The 19576-nt window shown below is 56.2% G+C and overlaps 2 protein-coding genes across 31 annotated transcripts in view; both read left to right on the top strand.

The window, feature by feature from the left end:
- Window positions 1-8934, top strand: part of SLC45A3 (solute carrier family 45 member 3) — a 39029-nt gene extending 30095 nt beyond the window's left edge. For all 13 annotated transcript variants that reach the window (XM_046904254.1, XM_046904249.1, XM_046904248.1 and 10 more), the window contains 3 exons: window positions 212-1039; window positions 2019-2284; window positions 5097-8934. In XM_046904254.1, the coding sequence (XP_046760210.1) occupies window positions 212-1039; window positions 2019-2284; window positions 5097-5552 (1550 nt within the window). In that variant the 3' untranslated portion in view covers window positions 5553-8934. The remainder of the gene's footprint in view (window positions 1-211; window positions 1040-2018; window positions 2285-5096) is intronic.
- LOC121107619 (Krueppel-like factor 15) lies at window positions 8701-18941 on the top strand. 18 transcript variants are annotated; one of them, XR_006932163.1, is made up of 9 exons: window positions 8701-9817; window positions 10582-10732; window positions 11973-12039; window positions 12118-12932; window positions 14592-14863; window positions 15797-15923; window positions 16047-16141; window positions 16313-16866; window positions 18090-18941. XR_006932163.1 is itself a non-coding variant. In XM_046904261.1 (5 exons), the coding sequence occupies exons 4-5, from the start codon at window positions 12124-12126 to the stop codon at window positions 14746-14748; spliced, it is 966 nt and encodes a 321-aa protein (XP_046760217.1). In that variant the 5' UTR covers window positions 8701-9817; window positions 10585-10732; window positions 11973-12039; window positions 12118-12123; the 3' UTR covers window positions 14749-14898. The 18 variants fall into 18 exon arrangements, 16 of the variants coding, with proteins under 16 accessions (XP_046760217.1, XP_046760215.1, XP_046760216.1 ...); XM_046904261.1 differs by lacking the exons at window positions 15797-15923; window positions 16047-16141; window positions 16313-16866; window positions 18090-18941 and having other exon boundaries at window positions 10585-10732; window positions 14592-14898; XM_046904259.1 differs by lacking the exons at window positions 15797-15923; window positions 16047-16141; window positions 16313-16866; window positions 18090-18941 and having other exon boundaries at window positions 14592-14898.
- Window positions 18942-19576: the final 635 nt, after the last annotated feature.

Raw genomic sequence — 19576 nt, 5'->3', positions numbered from 1 at the left:
GGATGAAGAGGTGCGTGTGTTTTGGGGGTAGGGGGAGGAGGATGTTTGCAGGACTGCTGTGCTATTGGGGCAGCCTTGTGTTTGGAAGAGGAGGCTGTGACCCACTGGGTTCCAGAAATGCCCCAGGCTTTTGTTACCTTGCAGATGTACCTACACAGATGTACGTCCTGTCCAGTTCTGTCCCCTAACGCCACTTCTTTCTCTGCTCCAGGGATAGGACCTGTCCTTGGCCTGGTTTTTGTCCCACTGATTGGATCTGCCAGTGACCACTGGCACAGCAGCTATGGCCGGAGGCGGCCGTTCATCTGGGTGCTGTGCCTGGGAGTCCTGCTGAGCCTCTTCATCATCCCTCATGCCAGCAGCCTGGCCAGCCTGTTTGCCCTCAATGCTCGCCCGCTGGAGATCGCCTTCCTCATCCTGGGCATTGGGATGCTGGATTTCTGCGGCCAGGTCTGCTTCACCCCACTGGAGGCACTGCTCTCAGACCTCTTCCAGGAGCCGGATAACTGCCGCCAGGCCTTCTCCATGTACGCCTTCATGATCAGCTTGGGGGGCTGCATTGGCTACCTGCTTCCAGCCATTGACTGGGGGGCCAGCTTTCTGGCCCCATACCTGGGAGGACAGGAGACGTGCCTCTTCAGCCTCCTCGCTGTTATTTTCCTTGGCTGTGTTCTGGCCACGCTCTTTGTGACCGAAGAAGCAGCTGCCCAAGTGGATGCACTGGATGGCCCGGTGCTTAAGGATGCTCTCCCGAATCCCTCACCCTCTGCCTGCTGCTCTTGCCAGCTCTCCAGGAGCCTTCTGCAGGCCAGGCATGTGATGCAGGCCCTGAGGAACCTCTGCACATTGGTGCCACGGCTTCACAGCCTCTACTGCCGCATCCCCAAGGTTATCCGGCGCCTGTTTGTGGCTGAGCTCTGCAGCTGGATGGCACTCATGACTTTCATGCTGTTCTACACAGACTTTGTTGGGGAAGGGCTGTACCTCGGTGTCCCCAGAGCCAAGCCGGGCACAGACGCCAGACGCCGCTATGATGAAGGTAAGAAGTAAACTGGGTTGTTGGGTTTTTTTGAGGCTAGAGGGGTATTTAGTGGGAGCTAGGAATGGGTTCAGCTCTGCCAGTGATGCAAAAACACACCACAGTCCAACTAGATTTGCTGCAGCTGGGTCAGGAGAAGGCATTCTGCCGTGACCCGCAGTGAATCAAGCAGGGAAACGCATCTTTCCCTTTGAGCTACCAGGCACAGCAGCAGAGCTGGCAGTGCAGCCCTGGCCTGGGGCTCGCTGTTGTTGCCTGCTGTCCTCTGTTTGGTGGCTGTGTTGCCCCAGAGCCTTGACTCCACCATTCAGCCCTTCTTTCCCCCCCCCCACAGATCTAAGTCTATTATTCCTGGAGGCACTTTCCTGGCCCTCCTTCCCCAGCTGTGTACCTTGCCCTCCAGGTTTTCCACTCGCTGCCTCTGCAGTACACTGCCTCTTTGTGCAGAGTGCCTGTTTAACTTAGAAGGAGCTTAATTATTATTTAACACTTGCACTGTAAAGCTTCCTGCAGGTCAGGGCTCCATTGTGCTAGCAGTCACAGAAACATGTGTTGAGTAATGATCCTCGCTTCAAAGAGTTAATGGCTTTAATTCCCTGAAATCTGATAGATCTTTGCAAAGGGTGAGGTCCGGATTGCTACCGGATACGGCAGTTGCTCAGTGGTTGTTGTATACTTTCCCTTGGCTGGAGCACAATTTCTTGCTCCTTTTGTTCTGTTGCTGCTTTAGGCATCAGATAACAGATCCTGGTTTATGGGCAGGTGACAGATCTTGGCCTAGAATAAGGTGAGAACAAGAACTTTATAGGAGAAGAATGTCATTTGGATTCCCACCTCCCATTGCCCCCCACGTCAGGCTGGGGAGCCCAGGAGCACACGTGGGCAGTGCTGTCAGACACTGCAGGGGCAGACTGAGGCTGAAAGGTGCTCAGCTGCCTGAAGTCACTGTGGCAGTGTCTGACCCTCTCTTTGCCTGCAGGTGTCCGGATGGGCAGCCTGGGACTCTTCTTGCAATGCGTCACCTCCATCTTCTTTTCGACAATCATGGACCGGATGGTGAAGCAGTTTGGGACACGAGCTGTCTACCTGGCCAGCGTGGTGTTCTTCCCTGCTGCTGCCTTTGTCATGTGCCTTTCCCACAGCGTCATAGTCGTCACCATCTCTGCTGCTCTCACGGGCTTCACCTTCTCTGCACTCCAGATCCTGCCGTACACACTGGCGTCGCTGTACCATCATGAAAAACAGGTAGGGATCTGCTCTGGAGCTGCCAGGATGGTTTGGACAGAGGTCCTCTTCCTTCACCTCTTATCCCCAGGCTGTGTCCTCTCTGCAGATTCCCATGACACTGAGAAAAGAGCTCAGCATCTCCTGCCCGAAGCGTCCCCTGCTCACAATAAAGCATTAGGAAATGTTAAGAACTGGGGTGGGAGGAGGATGGGAGAGAGAAGTGAGTAAAAAAGGGTGTCCAGCATCCCTCTGTGCTCTCAGCATTGCTGACCTGAGGCCCCGCTTACAGTTTTTGTCCATATAATGAAGATCAGTGAAAAGTAAACTATTCCCCTGGCTCCAAGCAGGACAGACATTGAGACCCCTCTGACACCAGCACCAAAGCTGGTAATCCCATCCCACAGATGATATCCTTGTGGGAAAGTCTTAGGAGGTTCCCTGAGCTGTGCACAGGATTAATGGGAGTTTCTCTTATGCTGCAAATGCACAATGGATTTGTGGCTTGAGAGCAGCCCTTTCATCCCAATGGCAGTATGGTGAAATAAGGAGAAGTTTTCACTGCAGGCATCCAGATGTTCACATTGAACAAACACTTCTGACCAACCCGTCCTGATTTGCAGCAGGCCCTGTGTCTATACAGGGCTGAGGAGTTCTTTGCTTGGCTGGGATCTCCTATGGACGTGGCAGAACCAAACCCCATAGGCTGTGAGCACAAAGGCCACACATCCAAGTGCTTGATGGGGAAAGGCTCGTTAGTGCAGTGAGATGGGGCACAGCTGGGTCTGGTCTTTCTGTTGCCTTAGCTTGAAGGCTTCTCCTTCTTCTACCAACCACCCTCCAGCAGGCTGCAGGGAGACCCACAGTAGGCATCCCCATGCAGAATATTCCCCATCTTTACCACTTTGGTGATGGATTTCAATAGTAAGAGAAAAAAGTTTTGCTTCCCTTCCCACTTTCCTGCTTCCTTTCTTCCTTCTCTTTCTTTTTCACCTTTCATTTTATTTGAACTGCTCACAAAGTGAATCAGCAGAGGGGGCATCCAGAGCAGCTGTTGCTCTCACCCTGTGCAGGACCATGGTGACAGCTGCCAGCCCACCTTGGCTGGAGCTCTGTGCTGTGTGCAGGCTCTGTAAGTCACTCCATCCTGCTGCATGCCCTCCCATCTTTGCATGGCCACTAAACCTTGTCTGGAACGGGTGGAAAAGACCCACATGTTTCTAACAGCACCCAAGGGCATGGTGAGGTTCCTCATTCCCACCATTTGCCATCAGATGTAGAAGGAGATGAAGCTGCTGATGGAGGCAGCAGCCCCTGGGTTGTGTGCTGTGTTACACGAGCTGATCCGATCTCATTCCTGTGAGCATCTGAAGCCCTAACCTAAGCAGGATTCTGGGAGCAAGGACACAAAATACAGAGGGCTGGAAGTGTGGGGCACATCCAGGTTTGGATCACACAGAGCCCTTCCTGGTGGTAGCAGGAGCCACATGGGCAGGCTTTTGTGCTCCAGGTGAGCTATGTGACAGCCTGGGTTTGTGCTTCTGAGCCCAGACTCAAGGGGCTCGAAGGGTGCAGTGGACAGCCGAGGAGAGCCTGGCTGTTGGAAGCAAAACCTTTGGAAGCTGATTCCTGCTCTGTGAAGTCTTCTCTTCTGCAGTGGGACCTGCAACTGTTTGTGTTGCAGAAGTGCAGCCTTGGCCTGGGGCAGCACAAACAGTGGCTGCCTGGTGCTGACACACACTGGGGCAGGGCTGGGTGCAGCTGGGGGGGGTGGCAGAGCTGCTGAGAGCTCTGGGGTGGCTGCAATAGTGCTGGGGGACCTGGCAGTCTGTGTCCCTGTCCCTCCTGCACAAGGCAAGGTTGTTCGGAGAGCCCCTCTGAGCCCTGGAGCTGAACACGGCGTTCTCTGCTCACAAACAGGCGCTGTCTTTTTCCCCTCTTAGTTTCTTTGTTTGCTCTATTTCATCACGCAGATAATGGATGGACGTGTCCTTCGTTATCTGCTCTACCTTATACAGACCAGTGGTTGTGCATAATTGCAAATGCCCTGGGGTTTCACAGCCGGGGCTCTGCAACGTTTTTGCACCCGGCTGCGTGTTATTTATCGCTGTTAACACGGAGAGCTTTTTGATCCAAGCACTCTCTGTGAGTACTGCAGCAGTGAGCCGTGCCCCAGAGATGGCACAGCCTGAGCACAGTGAGCCCCAAGAAGGTGAGAAGGAAAAGTCTTTTCTTCCCCCACTCTTCCAGCCTGAGTGGGGAGAGCGTCTCACTCGAGGTCTGTGCAGAGCTGAGAAGGGAGCTTTGTCCTGAGCCCCCAGCACTGTGCCCTCCTATCCCAGTTATTTAAGGAGTCAGCTGCCTTATAAAGGCTTGTCCTTGTGCTGGGAGGGATGTCTGGCTCTGTGATGCTCCCAGTGCAGGGCTCTGCCCCTTTGCTCCTGTTCCAGCAGAGCACCTCAGCCTCAGGGTGAGTGAACCGACGCCAGGTGGGGAGGTGACAGCCCAGGGCTCAGAACACCACGTCCCCAAGCACAGGGCTGGCATTGGGCTGCAATGCTCTGCCTCAACGCAGCACAGGCACCTCTTGGCTGCTTTCCCTGTGAGTCAGGGCTGCTTTGAGCCCTGTGCCAGCCGGGAAGAGCCAGGCTGGCTCCTGGAGGCCACCTCACGTGGGCCAGGCTCTCCCACCCGCAGCAGCACACCCAGCACTCCCAGCACGGGATGGTTTCGCTCCCTCACACATGCTGAGTCCCCCCCTTGGCCTCCCACCTTGCTCGATGGCCTCCACCCTTCCTCCTCATTCCTCACATGCCCTTCTTCTTTCCACCAGGTATTTTTGCATAAATACAAGAGCAAAGAGGAGAAGGACGCAGCTCGATCAGACAAGAAATCAGCCTTCCCCAAAGGCCACCTCTCCAACCAGAAGCTGCCTTACCAGAACGGACACGCCGGGGGCCTCTACTCCTCATCTTCCTCTTCCTCCTCTCCCCCAGCTGCCAGCTCTGCCCTGTGTGGCAGCTCCTCCTGTGATGTCTCACTGATGATGATGGTGGGCGAGTCGGACTCGGTGCCTCCAGGCCGAGGGATCTGTTTGGACCTGGCCATTTTGGACAGCGCTTTCCTCCTCTCTCAGGTCGTCCCCTCTCTCTTCATGGGGTCCATCGTCCAGTTTACGCAGTCGGTGACTGCCTACATGGTGTCAGCTGCTGGCCTCGGCCTCGTTGCCATTTACTTTGCAACCAAAGTTGTCTTTGATAAGAGTGACATGGCCAAGTATTCGGTGTGATGGGGAATGCACCGGGGCGGCACGTGGGTGCCAAGACGAGGGCCGTGCACATCCCCACGGCTGCTTGTGGGGTGCCCCGTGTCGTGTGTGCTGTCCCCGTGCTGCTGCTGGGAGCCCCGGTGCTGCTCTGGGGCTGGGGATGGCAGAGAGGCGGCAGGGATAATCTCAGGTGTAAATAGGAGGCATTGGGGCATTGTGCTTTGGGCCATCAGTGCTTTCCACACGGTGCCTTTCTCAACAGCAAGCACTGCACAGCCAACACCAAAGGGATTGCACCGGGGGAGAGGGGGGAGAAAGGAACTGGGCTTTTCCTTTAGTAATGGGTGTGGGGAGGGGGGAAGAGCCGCCAGCTCTCCTGCTGTGCAGTGCTGGGTGTATCCTCTTCCCTCACCTACTGCAGTTGTACTCAACGTATTGAGTAACGCTTCCTCAGAGAGGACACTGAGAGGAGATCACTTTGGAAGGCTGGGAGCTCAGGTTTGGCTGTGGAGCAGGAGGGATGCGTGTCTGTTCTGACAGGGAGAAACCACCCAGGAGAAAAGGCACCGTGGCCTGCTTTGGAAAAACAAGGAAGGTTTCATTAGGACCGATTCCAAAAGATGACTTATCTTTTACCTACGTACCAAATTGCATCAGGTGGAAAGGACTGCTTAACGTTTTTTATTTCTTTAAGAATGATTCTTTTTAGCTTCCCTTACAGTTCTGAATAGCCGACCTTCCCTCTGTGCCCAGAACAGCTGCCTGCCCTCTCCCAGTGCCTCCTACAGGTCCAGACTGCTGTGCCCCTCTCACCCCCAAACGATGCTGCAGCATCACGAGGGTTCGGTCCTGCAGCGAGGGAGGAGAACAGGCAGAGCTCTCCAGGAAGGCAGTCTGGGAACAAACATACCTCATCAAATTCTTATCTGCTCCAAGTGCTTCTTGGCCCCATAACGCTGGGACCAGTGCTGCTGGGTTGGTCAGCTCTCCGATGGGGGTCACCTGCTGCTGGCCTGAGACAGGTGCACCAGCTGCACCATTGCTCCGCCACTCAGAGATTACCCCTGTGCTGAGTAGAAGCCAGGATCCTGGCTTGCAGTTGGCACCTGGGCTCTGAAATGGTGCAAGCAATGCCCAGAGAGAGGCACGAGCGTTTGGAGGCAGGGCTGGGGCTGAGCAGCCCTCAGTTTTAGCTGCAAACAAAGTGTTTGTGACCGATTTCCAGTGGAGGTGTGTGGGCAGTGAGATGTGCTGCTGGGGCACTGCTGAAGGGCAAAATGCTGCTATTTTTGCAAGGTTGTGTCAGAATATTCCTTGGCATGGAAGTGAGATTCCTCCCCTGCTGCCAGCAGGCGGGTCCTGAGAGGGCTTCTCCCCACTGCTTTAAACATCTTTCCCGTCAGGGGTGACTCTTTTTGTTTTATTTCTCCTCAAATTATACGCCTCCCAGCCTCCCTTTCCCACAAGAAGCCCCATGTGCTGAAAGGCAGCTGTTTTGGGAACGGATTTGGCAGCTGCACAGCCATTGACGGAAGCAGTTTTTCATGTGTGCTTCCAGCCCTGATCTCTGCCCACCCCAACCTTCAGGGGGAAGTCCTGCAGGCAGAAGGTCACTACCAAAGGTGCAGCACTCCTTGGTTGAACGCTCCCAGGGATCGGTAACCTCTGACCAGGGGTTTTCAAAGAGGTCCCAGCCTGAGTGCTGCTGGAACACTTTGCCATCTGTTTAAGTGCCTGAAGAGTGCTTCCACAACACAGCCCGGCTGTGCAGGAGGAACGATGAGGGCCTTGAGAGCTTCGTTAAGAGCATCCAAGTGATACTTGAGAGAGCAGCGGGCTCAGGGGGTCGGCAGCCTTGTCTCATAACATCTTTTGGTTTGGAACGTGGGATACAAAGATCCTTAACACATAGCTGTCCCCCGAGAGCAGAAGGCTGAGATCTGCCTGATTCCCCAGCAGAGCTGCCCCCATCCCCAGAGATGGTTTCGGAGTAGTGATGTATTGATGGCCAGGAGTGGTTTTGGGGTGACGTTGGGTGCAGCAGGCTGTGTGTCCCGGCCGAGCTGCAGGGCCTGAGGTCAGTCCATGCTGGTTGGGTCTCCGATCTGCCCTCCGCTCAGCCTCTCTGATCGCCCACCCACGTCTGCCCTGTGTTGAGGCTTTGGTACCCGGCTCTCGGTGGCAGCTCTGACCTTATGCATCCAGGGAGCTGCCTGCATTTACTTCGCTTATGCTCTGAGAAGACCACTGAGCAACTGAGCCCGTGGCTGTGGCCAGCTGCTCTTGCTGCTTCATTCCAGGCGGGTGCCTGATGGCTCACCTTGGCCTGACCTGAGGGATGGTTGGTGACACAGCTGTGTCTCTGCAGAGATGTGGTCCCATTTAACCATCCATTCACATCCTGGCTGTGCTGCTCTCTTTCCAGTCAGCTCAGCAAGTGTGAGAAGAGCTCCCTGGTTATCTACCAAGAGGCTCTCTGATTTCTCAGCTCTCTCTTCCCCCTTCTTTCCATTTCCTCAGCTGGAATGAAACCCTGCGGATTCGGTAATTGCTCCTTTCCTCCTTACCCTCCTATTACACCAGCAGAAGTCTGCCGGGCCCTCTGCCAGCCCCCAGCACAGTGGGCAGATGGGTGCAGGGAGGAGCTCTTGCCAAGACCCGTTGCTCTTTGCTAACCCTGTCCCCTGTGGGAGCCCAAACCCAAACAGATGGGGGCTGTCTGCAGGAGAGCGGTGTAGGAGACCGCAGTGTGCAGTCTGGCTGTTACCAAAAGCCTTTCTTCCTAAGGGCAGGCTTATAGGAGGCTTATAGGAGAGGCATTTTCCAGCATACATACTGGGAAACTCCTATCTTCCTAAGACTCTGGGTAACCAATGTGCTTCTGCTAGGACCTCTCCCTGTGTCCACATCCCACACAGCCCAGCAGGGGACACAGGTGTGTTCTGGTAAAGGAAAGCACACCCCTTGCACACTGTTATTGATCTAACCTGTGTGAGCACACAGTTCTCCTTAGCACTTGATCATGCTGTACAGTTTATAGGTCTGGGTGAAAGCTCCTCGGAGGCTGATGCTGGGAGCCCCTCTGTTTCTATAGGTGCACTTCTGCTTGGGGTGAGCCACGCTGTGCCTCTCCTTTCCTATTGCAAGGTGGTGATTTTGGGAGTGAGTTGGGGTGCGGAGGGGGAAAAGGGAGAATGTATTTTCTAATGGGAGATGATTGCTGGGGATCTCCGGGCGATGGAAGGACGTTTGATGCTGTTTTTTCCTTTCGAGATCACACGCTGTCTGCAAGACGCGGATGTTTTATTTATTCAATCGAGTAATTATTTTGTATACGGCGCGAGAAGAGGGCTGGTTTTGTGATTTTATGATGTAAAGGGGGAAATAAATGGGGTTCAGCGGACGGACGTTGTGTGTCACTGCCGTGCGCCGCGAGGGGGCGCCATAACCGCGGCGCTGCGTTCCGCACCTGCGGTGCCGGTGGGGTCGGAGCCCCGCAGCAGCGCAGCTGTGGCGCCCGAGGATCGTTGAACAGCTGAGATTTCCCCGATAGCTGCAAGGATCCGCGGTGATATCACCGCTTACCCCGTGTCTCAGCTTCGTATTTGAGTAAGCGACAGCCGGGGGTGCAGCAGTGAGCTGCCCTGTCCGAGCAACCGCGCACCTTTAGGGTTTGGTTTGGGAGTGTTTGGTTTGGTCGGTTGGTTTTCCAAACGTGAAGCCCTGCTCAGATCTGCAGAGCTTTTGTTCGGGCTCAAATGCTCGTGCTTCTAACAGAGCAGAGCAACGTGCGTTCGTTCCCTTGGCTTTACGGTGCTCTGTGGCAGATGAGCGTCCTCCTGTCTCTGCCGTGCAAACAGCGACAAGAAGATCTCATTCCCTACAAGGGCCTTTCCAGCCTCAGCATCGCTCACCTGCTTGAAACTATTTGACCCCGAACCTCCGTCACCATCAACCCCTACGAGTGCTTTGAGACAGCAGAGGAAAACACGGTTCCCCCCTCCCTGCTCAGCGCGTTTACCCCCACGCGGGGACCGCACGCTCCCGTTGTTGTTACTCCGCTGCAGACACGGCGACCTTTCCCGTGTCCTTTTCTTTCTCTGAAACGCCGGAAAAACCCGGACTGGAAAAGGAAAAGACGGCAGAACCGCGGGCATCTCCTGCGGGACCGACCGCAGCAGCGCAGCGACGCGGAGCCGCCCACGGAGCCGAACCCCCGCGGGGCGGAGCGGGCGCGGAGCCGCCTCCGGGCGGTGGGACCGCGGTGGCAGCGCGGAGCCCAACAGGTGAGGGTGAAGGGCTGCCGGGGGGTGGGTGAGGCTGGGAGGGGGTCCGACCGTTCCAGGTGTGCCGGATCCCCTTCGGGCTGCTGACACCCGCGTGTCTTTGGCCGTGCGGGAGCGTGGGGGCGTCCCTTTATCTCAACGGGATCTGCTCCGCGTGGCAGCGCTGTGAGCGTCTTTAGTTGTTTGAGCACGTTTTGTCCCGAGGGCTCCGCGAGGTCAGGCTGTGCCCCGAGGTAAGTCCGGGCTGTGGGGCTGCGGGTGTTGATGGAGCGGTCGCTCAGCGCTGCTCACGCTGACATTGGCCCATCGCTTTCCCTCTGCATGAGAGCCGCACGCCTGCAGAGGTCGGGCAGTAACGGAGCGCTCCTGGGAATCTGAACAGCTACGGGGATGGGAATGCAAAGTGCAGCTCGGCAGCAGCGCCGACCTTGCTGTGCAGCACGGTTGCTGAAGGCCAAAGCGGGGCCTCCGTGTCACTGCAGTGCTTTATCTGGGGTGACGGCGTGGTGGATGTGCATTTTGCAACAGTGCTGTGGCTTGATAAATCCCCGCTGTCTGTAATGCATCCCCGATGGCGATTAGAAATGGAGCTCCCCATTAGTTGCCCTTCTCCCTTCTGCGAGGTCAGGCATTGCTATTGCTGCTCTTAGAGGGCATCTGAGCGCTGCCGGAGCTGCACGAGGCTGCAGGAAACCTGCCCAGGTCTGCTCAGCCCCACACCTTCCTGCCCTCTGGTTGTGCCTCTGTTTGTGTTGTTCATTCAGCAGAACTGTTCGCTCTGGATCTGTGGGATATACACTGAATAAACCTTCCGAGCTGAGGAGCTGATGGTGTAATTCAGTTATCCTTGGGGGCATTCTGAAAGGATGGAGGCTTCCTGAGCTGCTCTGCAAGGAGAGCCTGGTGGAAAATCAGGTTGGAAAAACAGCAGTGTTTGGTAGCCAGAGGGGGAAGGCTCCTCAGAGCCTCTGAAACGTGCAGACAGAGCTGATGAGAGGGTCAGAAGGCAGAGATCAGAGGGGGATCAGAACACCAGAACGGAGGCAGGGGGGCGATTTGGTGCTGCCTTTGAGGCGACGGTTCAGAGCACGGATTGGTGTTGTGATGAAAACACACAGCCTGCAGGCTGAGCTCGGCCCGAGCACCGTCCTCACCTCGCGTGGGAGCAGAGCTGCCTCTGCTCATCACAACTTGTTGGCACGGAGCTGTGCTGGAGCCCACATCCAGGAGATGCAGCGCAGCTCTGGGCAGGCAGGGAGCTGAGGTGGGGATTATTCCTCCTTCAAGGAAGAGCCTTTCTGTTACATCCAGGCTGCTTCTCAGAAATTCCCTCTCCCAGCTCTCAGGACCCCGGGGAAGCACTGATAAGGAGGACTGGCTCAACAGGTTTGCAGCTCTGCAGAAACCTCATGGACTTGTTTACTCTGGAAAACACTCCTGGGTGACTTTGGCTTCGCTTTTCTTTCTCCTGAAAGCTCACTTTCCCCATTAGAAGTCCAAGACGTGCAGGCAGGCGGGCCGTGCCCCGCTGAGCACCTCAGCACTGTGATGATTCCCATCTGCTTTGAGCTGCGTGCCCTCAGGGGCCCCGTGAGCTGACCCCAATGGGCCGTGTCTGTCTGCACTGCTTTCTATGCTCCTTCAGACACCACGCAGTGCAGCACAGCGGTGCTGATGTGTTCCCAGAGGCCGGGCAGGCTGGCAGCTCCCATGGTTATTATTGGCTCCCAAACCAGTTAGCTTGAACCTGGCCGTGATACGTCTGCGTTAGGCTGTGGTTGTGCCAACGTCTGCAGTGTGGAGAAGCCTGAACCCTCCTCTGGATCTCCACTAACACCCATTTATGAGCCACAGGTCGGCCTCTGTGCCATCCAGCAGCACAGGGCTGCCCTCTGGCGCGGGTGGAAGAGTTTCACTGTGTAGTTTTGCCTTAATAAACACCCCAGAGAAGTTTGCTTCTGGGAGGGGTCGAGCCCTTAGCAGCCCACGTAGGAAGAAAGTTGGCATGTGTTTTTTGAGCCGCAGCATCTCTATTATCAAAGACCACTGACTGCTTCTGATGCCTTATTTACAAGGCATGGCCTGTTACACTCAAAGCCTGGAGTCTTCTGGCTTGTTTCTCATTGGAAATAACCTTGGTGGTGTTCCCTTGCAGATGAGCAAAGACTTCCCCAGCCGAGGTGGTGCAGAGGCTCCTGATCCAGCCCAGCAGCTCGGTGCAGGTGTGGGATGTGGGCCGGCCGGTGCTCTGTGTGAGCAGCCAGGAGCTGCCAACCCCTTCATGTTCTTTGTCCCAGCAGCACAGCATGCCGCCATCCCTCCTGCCAAGGCACAGCCCCAAGGAAGGCTCTGACCACCTCCTGGAGGGCAGCACTGGCCGCAATGAAGGCGACCCACTCCCCCTAGCAGGGGCTGATGGGGAGGAGGAGAAGCCCCTCCTCGCTGCCTGCGATGCCCACCTCCAGCTGCCCGACTTCTGCTGCAGCCTTCCCCAGGACTTCATCCCCACCCTGGAGGAGATCGAGGAGTTCCTGAGGGAGAAGGCTGAGTTCCTCAGGGATGGAGCGAGCGAGCAGCACGCGGCTGGAGGGAAGGCCAGGGCTGAATCTGAGACCGGTTTGGGTGGCTCTGGGGGACATCCAGTTCCAGAAGATGGCTCAGATGGTTCCCAGCCTGGAGGGGCAGCTGATGGCAACGACCAGGGAGCAGCTGATGGGGACGTTCCCGTTGTCCTCCATATGCAGCCTCTCCAGCTGGATAACAGCAGCCTGCTGGCACAGCGTGCTGTCAGAGTGACCCAACTGGTCATCAGCTTACAGGGACAAAACCTATCCCTCCTTCCTCAGCTCCAGCCCCCCGTGACCCTCTTGGACCAAAAGTACATCAAGATTGCCCCACAGCCCAACCCCACGGGACCAGGGATGCTGGGGGGTGTGCAGAAGCAGGAGGCAGCCCCTGTGTGTCCGAAAGCCCCCACAGCCCCTCTGCATGTCCATAAGTGCCCACACCCGGGCTGCAGCAAGGTGTACACCAAGAGCTCCCACCTGAAGGCCCACATCCGCCGGCACACCGGGGAGAAGCCCTACAGCTGTGCCTGGCCTGACTGCGGCTGGAGGTAAGTGGGAGCGTGGGGGGGGGGTGGGGAGGAAAGCAGGTGAGACCCTTAAGGAGGCCCAGAGGGAATCAAAAAGCATTCTGGCAATGCAGTTTGAGCAGCTGGGCTACAAAAATGGCTCTTCCAATGAATGCTTCTCCCAGGAAACGGGAGCTGCTGCTTCCTCCCAGTGCATCATCCCGTGTTGGTTCAGCCATCCCTTTGCTTTCCCTCCCCGTGTGCCCACCCTGGCTGCGTGGCTCCTTTGTGCCCCTTTCTTTGTTTTCTTTCCTCTCCGTCCCCTAAATTAACCACTCTCTGCTTCTCTGATTGTTTCCTGCTGCAATGCTCCCTTCCTGGCCCCACATGCCTGTCCCGAGGGGCAGGATGCTCAGCACAGCCTTTGGCAAGGAGGGTTAACAGTCCTCAGGCCTTGCATAGTTCTTCTCCTCAGCAGATCTCAATGGATATCACAAGGAAAACTGGTGCTGGCAGCACTGAGCTGCCTTGGTTTCTTGTGCAACGCCTTGGCACCACCTCACTGCCCTGATTCCCTGCACGGTGGAGGATGGCTGCTGCCTCAGGAGGAGCTGAGACTTTGGAGCTCACTTCTTGCAATAGAGCTGGAAAAGATGTGGTTGGGCTGTGTGGATGAACTGAGGACGGCCTTGGGATGCATTTAATCTTCACAGAGCTTTTGAAGGGCAAGCGTAGTGTTTGCTGTACCAGGTGTGAGCGTGAGATCCTATTGCTGGGAGTCTGGGGTTACATCTGAAGCTCCTTGCTTTGTGCTTCACTGCGTGGGCACGTTTCAGCCAGATGGAAAAACCCTCCCGTCCTAATACTCCTGCCATCTGTGTTGGCTCCGTAGAGGCAGAACAGGAGTAAATCCTGCCCAGTCCTCTCCAGCATTCCCCTGGCACAGCAAAGCACGCTGCAGTCCCACCAACTCACTGAGGCCATTGAGGTGGCGCTTTGGAAGGGCTGAGCATCACCTCCCTGCTCCCTGTTGGAGCCGCGTGCCGAGCAGAAGGGCGCAGGAGAACGGAGCAGGGACGTGCATGTGGCTAAAGGGACTTCCCAGGTGGTGCAGCTGATTTGCACCAGGTGTGGGTATCGCACAGCCAAGAGCAGTGTGAGCACTGGGTATTCCTGCAGTCCTTGCTGCTGCATCCTCAGTTGATTCGCTTTGGCATGGTGGCTGCGTGTGCTGTTCCTCCTCTGTGCTCTGTGCTAAGCCAGCTTGCAGGCTGCTCCTCTCTCCCAGCCCTGACACTGACAACCCGCAGCCATTCTGAGAACCAAGGAGAATGCGTGCTCGGGACAAACTGGCCTTCTCTCAGTGCATTTCTGGCTAGATGTGTGAAGCAGTGGGAACCCTTTGCCACTCTGAACTCCATCCTCACATCCCTTCCAACCTGAGCTGATGCCCCAAAGAGCAGCCCTCAGCATCCGTCCTCGGGGCCATCAGCTCTCCAAAGGTATCCTTCCCGTGAGCACACAACAGAGGAAGGAAGCTGGAGAGCAAGAAGGATCTCGGTGGCCGTATCCCTCTCTTTCCTATCCCTGAACCGCTCCTCCGTGAGGTTTCCTCCTTCCTGCTCCCTCCGGGAGGAGCCTGGGCTGCCATGCACTGCCATGCACAGCGGCTGCGCCCTCCAAGCTGCCCTTCTCCCGCAGGTTCTCCCGCTCAGATGAGCTCTCCCGACACAAACGCTCTCACTCCGGGGTCAAACCCTACCAATGTGCCGCCTGCCAGAAGCGCTTTGCCCGCAGCGACCACCTGGCCAAGCATGTGAGGATCCACCGGGACCAACCGGGCAGCAATGGGATGTAGGGCTGAGCCGGTGACCTGGTGGCGGTGCAGGAAGGAGGGCCGAAGAGGAGAAATGGTTTTGTTGTTGCAGCAGGCGGTGTGTTGGAGCTCTCCTCAAGGATGGGCCGCATTCAGGGTTTGTTTCTTTGAATTACACGTGGTGGAAATCTATTGGAGTCTGTGGGGAGTGTGATGTTGTGAGCGGGGCGTGCGTGGCTTCAGCAGTGGCAGAAGGGGGCCGGGGGGGGGGGGATGTGAGCAGCAGCACCAGCAGCAAAGCCCTTTTTCACGTGCAGAAGGAACATCTCCCCCTGGAGGCATTCAAGGCCAGGCTGGATGTGGCTCTGGGCAGCCTGATCTGGTGGTTGGCGACCCTGCGCAGAGCAGGGGGTTGGAACTGGATGAGCACTGTGGTCCTTTTCAACCCAGGCCATGCTGTGAGTCTATGGTCTGTGTGCAGAGACGGCCATGCACGTGGATGCAGGAGAGCTGCACGCATTGGCTGGGGGGAGCGCTGCAGCTCGCAGCTTGCTGACGTCCTCTTTGTGTTTAACTTCTGGTTAATTAAAGGCCAACTCTTTGCTACCGTGCCAGCTTGCCAAGCTTTTGCAAACATCTGGGAGGGAATTAGGTGCTTGTGCAAACAAAGAATGAACGTCAGGAGTTCCAGCTAGGCTAACCCTCCTACGTGGCTTTGCCTGCATGTCTCGGGCTGATGTTTGGTGCCTGAAGGCTCTTTGCACTCAGATCTGCTTGTGCCATTATTCCAGCGTGCTTCCAGGGCAGGACTTTGTGTGCCTGTGTTGAGCTGCTGCTTTGGTGAGGAGAGTTGGGGGTTTACCCAGAAGGAGGGCAGGGAAATGGGCCAAACCCCATTCCCCCACCTAAAGCAGAGCCTAAACTCCTCACCTAGAATGTTTGGGGCTACAAGGATCAAAGGGAAGGGTCTGCTTCCCCTGGGTCTTTTGCTGTGTGTGAGCCACAGCCAATGGACCTGTGCTTGGACTTCCAGCAAGCTGCTCTGCCTCGGCTGTGTGTTCGTTAGGAGAACACCTGCATTGCTTTCCAGGTCCCCAGGCAGATAAGCAGGGGTGACAACAGAAAGCAATGGAGCTGCTTAACTTCAGAGCTGAACCTTCCCCGAAGGTCTGGGAGGGCTGAATTCTGGACGCTGGCTGAAACTCCTCCGTCCTTGGGTAGGTGTGGATAAGGCTGAGCAGAAAGCTGCTGCCTGCAGCGGGGTTTCCTTCCATGGAGGCGTGTAGCACCCGCAGCCTCGTGCTGACCTCAGCCTGAGCTCTCCCCTATGGGGCACACAGGCATCAATGAAGGCTCCTGCTGCTGCCCCGTGCCCACGAAACACCTCCTGAGCGATCCTAAGGCTGAGCTCTGAATGACGAGCCAGGGCAGGCAGGTATGCAAGGGCCTATTTTTGGTTGCCTTTTGTCTCAGTGGATTTTTGCCTGACCAGGAATTCACTAAATGCCCTTTCCTTGAGGGCTCTCACCGGGGGCTGCGTGCCAGCGTGACTCATGCCCGTCTCGTGCTTTCATCTGCCCTTCTTTGCTCCTCTCCCTCCCTCCAGACTCTCCCAGCACACTCCCTGTTCGCTCTGGACCTGCCCCATCCTGCCTCCCTCTGCTTGCAGCCGAAGGCAACTGGGAAAGGCGCAGTTTCCAAACCGGAGCAAGGAGAGCTGCACCTCAGCCTTGGTGCCAGGCACTTCTTCCTCCCGCAGCAGCTATTTGCTGAGCAGATGCACGGGGTGGGTCTGCCATGGAAGACGGGGCTGGGAGCGCTGGCGGTGGTGGCTCGCTGCTCACCTGGTTTGTTTTGCCATCTCTTTTAAGCAGACCGCAAAGGGAGGGGAGAGATTGTTATAAAATAAAATACTCCAGATACAAATCTCTTGAGCAACGTGTGGTATAGCCTCACCTGCTTCCCTCTGGGGACTTTGGAGGACTGGCTGAGAAGGTTTACTGAAAGCTCTGTAATTACCCATCCTTTGCTCCACTGAGGATATTACTCTGCAGCAGAAACGCTTTGTGGAAGTGCAGATGAGAGCTGTGGCAACGGGAGGAACGAGGAAGAGGGGACCCTTCTGCCTTCCCACGGACCAAACTATACAACTATATATAGGTGCTGAGATGCATCTCGTGTGTGTGTCGTTGGTGCTGCTGGGTTATACTCTGTGCTGACCTGGGCTGCTTGTCTGCCGTGCTGCCTTGCTGGGGATGGGAGGAACCGCTCGCAGTGAGGCTGTCGGGTTGCTAAGCGCTGCTCTTTAGGAAATCCAATGCGAGCAGGCAGGAGTTGTAGCAGGGCAGGATGTGGGAAGAGCACAAAGAGAAATTCAGGCGACGCTTCTAAATTTGTCCGCCTGGATACAGGGACGAATTCACTCTGGATATAGCAGCAGGCGGCCCCACGCTGCAGCCCACGGCAGCACTGCTGTGCCGGGGTGTGCAGGAGGGGATGTGCGGGGTGGTACCTGTGTGAGGGGTTGGAGGCTGAGTGGGGGGCTCTGCTGTGTGTTGGGTGCTATAAACCCATCAGGTTGATGACCGGCACCATCCAGGCCTGGCCAACAAGCTAGCACATGTCGGAGAGGTGGGCAGCAGCAGCCGGACCTGCTGTCCCCATGGTTGCATGATGAGGTGCCGCTGTGTCCATCCCCGTGTCCAGGCAGGAGGTGTGAGGTCCTGGGCTGGAGAAGAGGGGGCTGAGGGGGGTCCTCATGGTGGCCCTGCAGCTCCTATGGCAGCTTATAGCTTCCTGCAGGGCAGCTCTGCTCCCTCCCAGCACCATCTCAACCAACCACACATGATGCAAAGTCAGAGCCACGCAGTGAGATTTCTCTGTTTCAGGTGATTTAGCAACCTGTGTGCTTCTCCTCCTGGGCTGCCCGGTGTTTTCCCACAGCCCACAGCTACATCTCCCTTCCCAGCTTTGACCGCCTCCAGCTTGGCAATGATTAAGACAAAATGGTGGGGAGGGGCTGATGGTTGGACTTGGTGGTCTCTTCCAACCATAACGGTTCTATGACACTGTGAACATCTGTACCCCGACACAGCCGACCTTCAGAGCAGTCCCACTCCGACTTCTCTTTCTGCCGTCTTTTCCCCTTTAAAACACTGTTGCTTGAGTGCTTCTTTTTAAAGCATCTTTTACGTATGAGCTTTTTCTAAGGGCTGCCTGCTTGCCTGCGCTGTTCCATTCCATCCCTTTGTCCTACATATTTTCCCCCCCTTGTGATGTTGTCTAAGATGGGAACAAACCCACGTTCGCTTGCAAACCCACGGCAGGGGAAGCAGAACAAAACGAGAGTTGCACAAAGCAGGAAATTTATTCTCCCTCTCCAGGAAAGGCCCTTTGGGGCCGCTTCTCACTGACGCTGTCACAGGCGCTGAGCTGCGGCTGAGGCCACGTAGATGGCAGAGCACAATGCAGGAGGGCTCCGTGTGCTGGGAGAGCCCGCAGTGCCTTTTGGGGTGCAGCTCACACACGCTTTCCTATCCGAGCACATAAATCCGGGGGGAGACGTTATGCTGGTGGTAAGTGGAAGGGGTTGGGGCAGAAGGCAGCCGGATCCAGGAGCTCTGAGCAACACGTGTGAGCCCGGGTGCTCCTCCTTCCCCAAACAAACGGGTTGAGCTCTGTTTGAGGTACACACACGAGCAGATGTTGGCAAACCTCCCATCTGTGACCCTACAGGAAGAGTCTGACGGAGCGCAGGGCTCGCCTTTGTTTTCCTCTTTCTTTGTTTCCCTGGCTGAAGGAGCCCAAGGTCCATACCCAGCGGGCAGTCAGCACGGAGTACAGAGGGAACCCAAGGTTTGTTAGCGCATCACTTGTGGAGCATCAGTTGTGTTTGCCACCTGTAGTGCAGGGGATGCAGTGCTTCCCTTCCCTGCCCACTCCTTTTCACCCCATCTATCAGATGGAGTAGTTAACCTGTGTAAGTAAATAATGGTCAGCAGCTTGGTTTAAAAGCTTCCCTTCCTCCAGAGCAGAGCAGGCTTTGCAGAAGGACTCCGTGCTCCATCCCCTTAAGCTGTGCTCAGATGACATCTTGAGTGCCACCTCAAGGTCTGCTGTGCCAGGAATCCCTGAACTTCAGCACACTCCCGGCTTTCACCCCCCTTCCCCATCTCCTGTACCTTGAGCAGTAAATGCTATTCAAGGGGTTGTGAAATAAAAACGCTGTTCCCCACCTTGGTTCTTTCACCTCATTTGAGTGGGGCCAGCAGAAGGAGACGGGCTGTAACAGCACAGAGCTCACCTTCATAGAGACAGCACTCACTGCAGCTGGAGGTGCTCGGGCTTAGCCGGGATCTCAGCTACGCCTTCTTGTGTGTTTGGGGTGATGGCGCATCCCAAACAAAGAACCAGCAGCAGTCAGGTTTGCAGGGAGGCAATTAGGTGAAATGTGCACGGAGGGCTTTGTGCAAACACATCTCACCTCTTGCTGGCGCGTAGCTGGAAACCCGAAGGTTGCATGTTTTGGCATGCGTGCTGTTTGACAGCGGGGTGCTGCTTCGTCTCCTGTTCTCCTCTGCCAGTGGGTGGGAATGTCGAGGTGAGGCACAGAGGGCTGTGTGTGCACTGAGGGGGGGTGGGGGGCAGCGCTGCCTTTGTGGCACTTCACTGCTGCTCCCATTGCCGGATCCAATGGGGACATCTCAGCTCTCCCAACTGGTACAGGATGTGCTTTCTTAGGGCGTAACTCAGGACAGCCACCGCTCACCTGTGTGCTGCTGCAGGCCGAGGCAACAAGGAGCAGCTGAGCACAGCGGGCAGCTTGCTGGGGACTGGATTGTGTGCATGGGATGCTTTAACGAGCCTCAGC

Source organism: Gallus gallus, chromosome 26, assembly GCF_016699485.2.
Source record: "Gallus gallus isolate bGalGal1 chromosome 26, bGalGal1.mat.broiler.GRCg7b, whole genome shotgun sequence".
Taxonomy (NCBI): Eukaryota; Metazoa; Chordata; class Aves; order Galliformes; family Phasianidae; genus Gallus; species Gallus gallus.
Note: the sequence above shows the minus strand (reverse complement) of the source record. Positions and strands in the feature narration are given on the sequence as shown.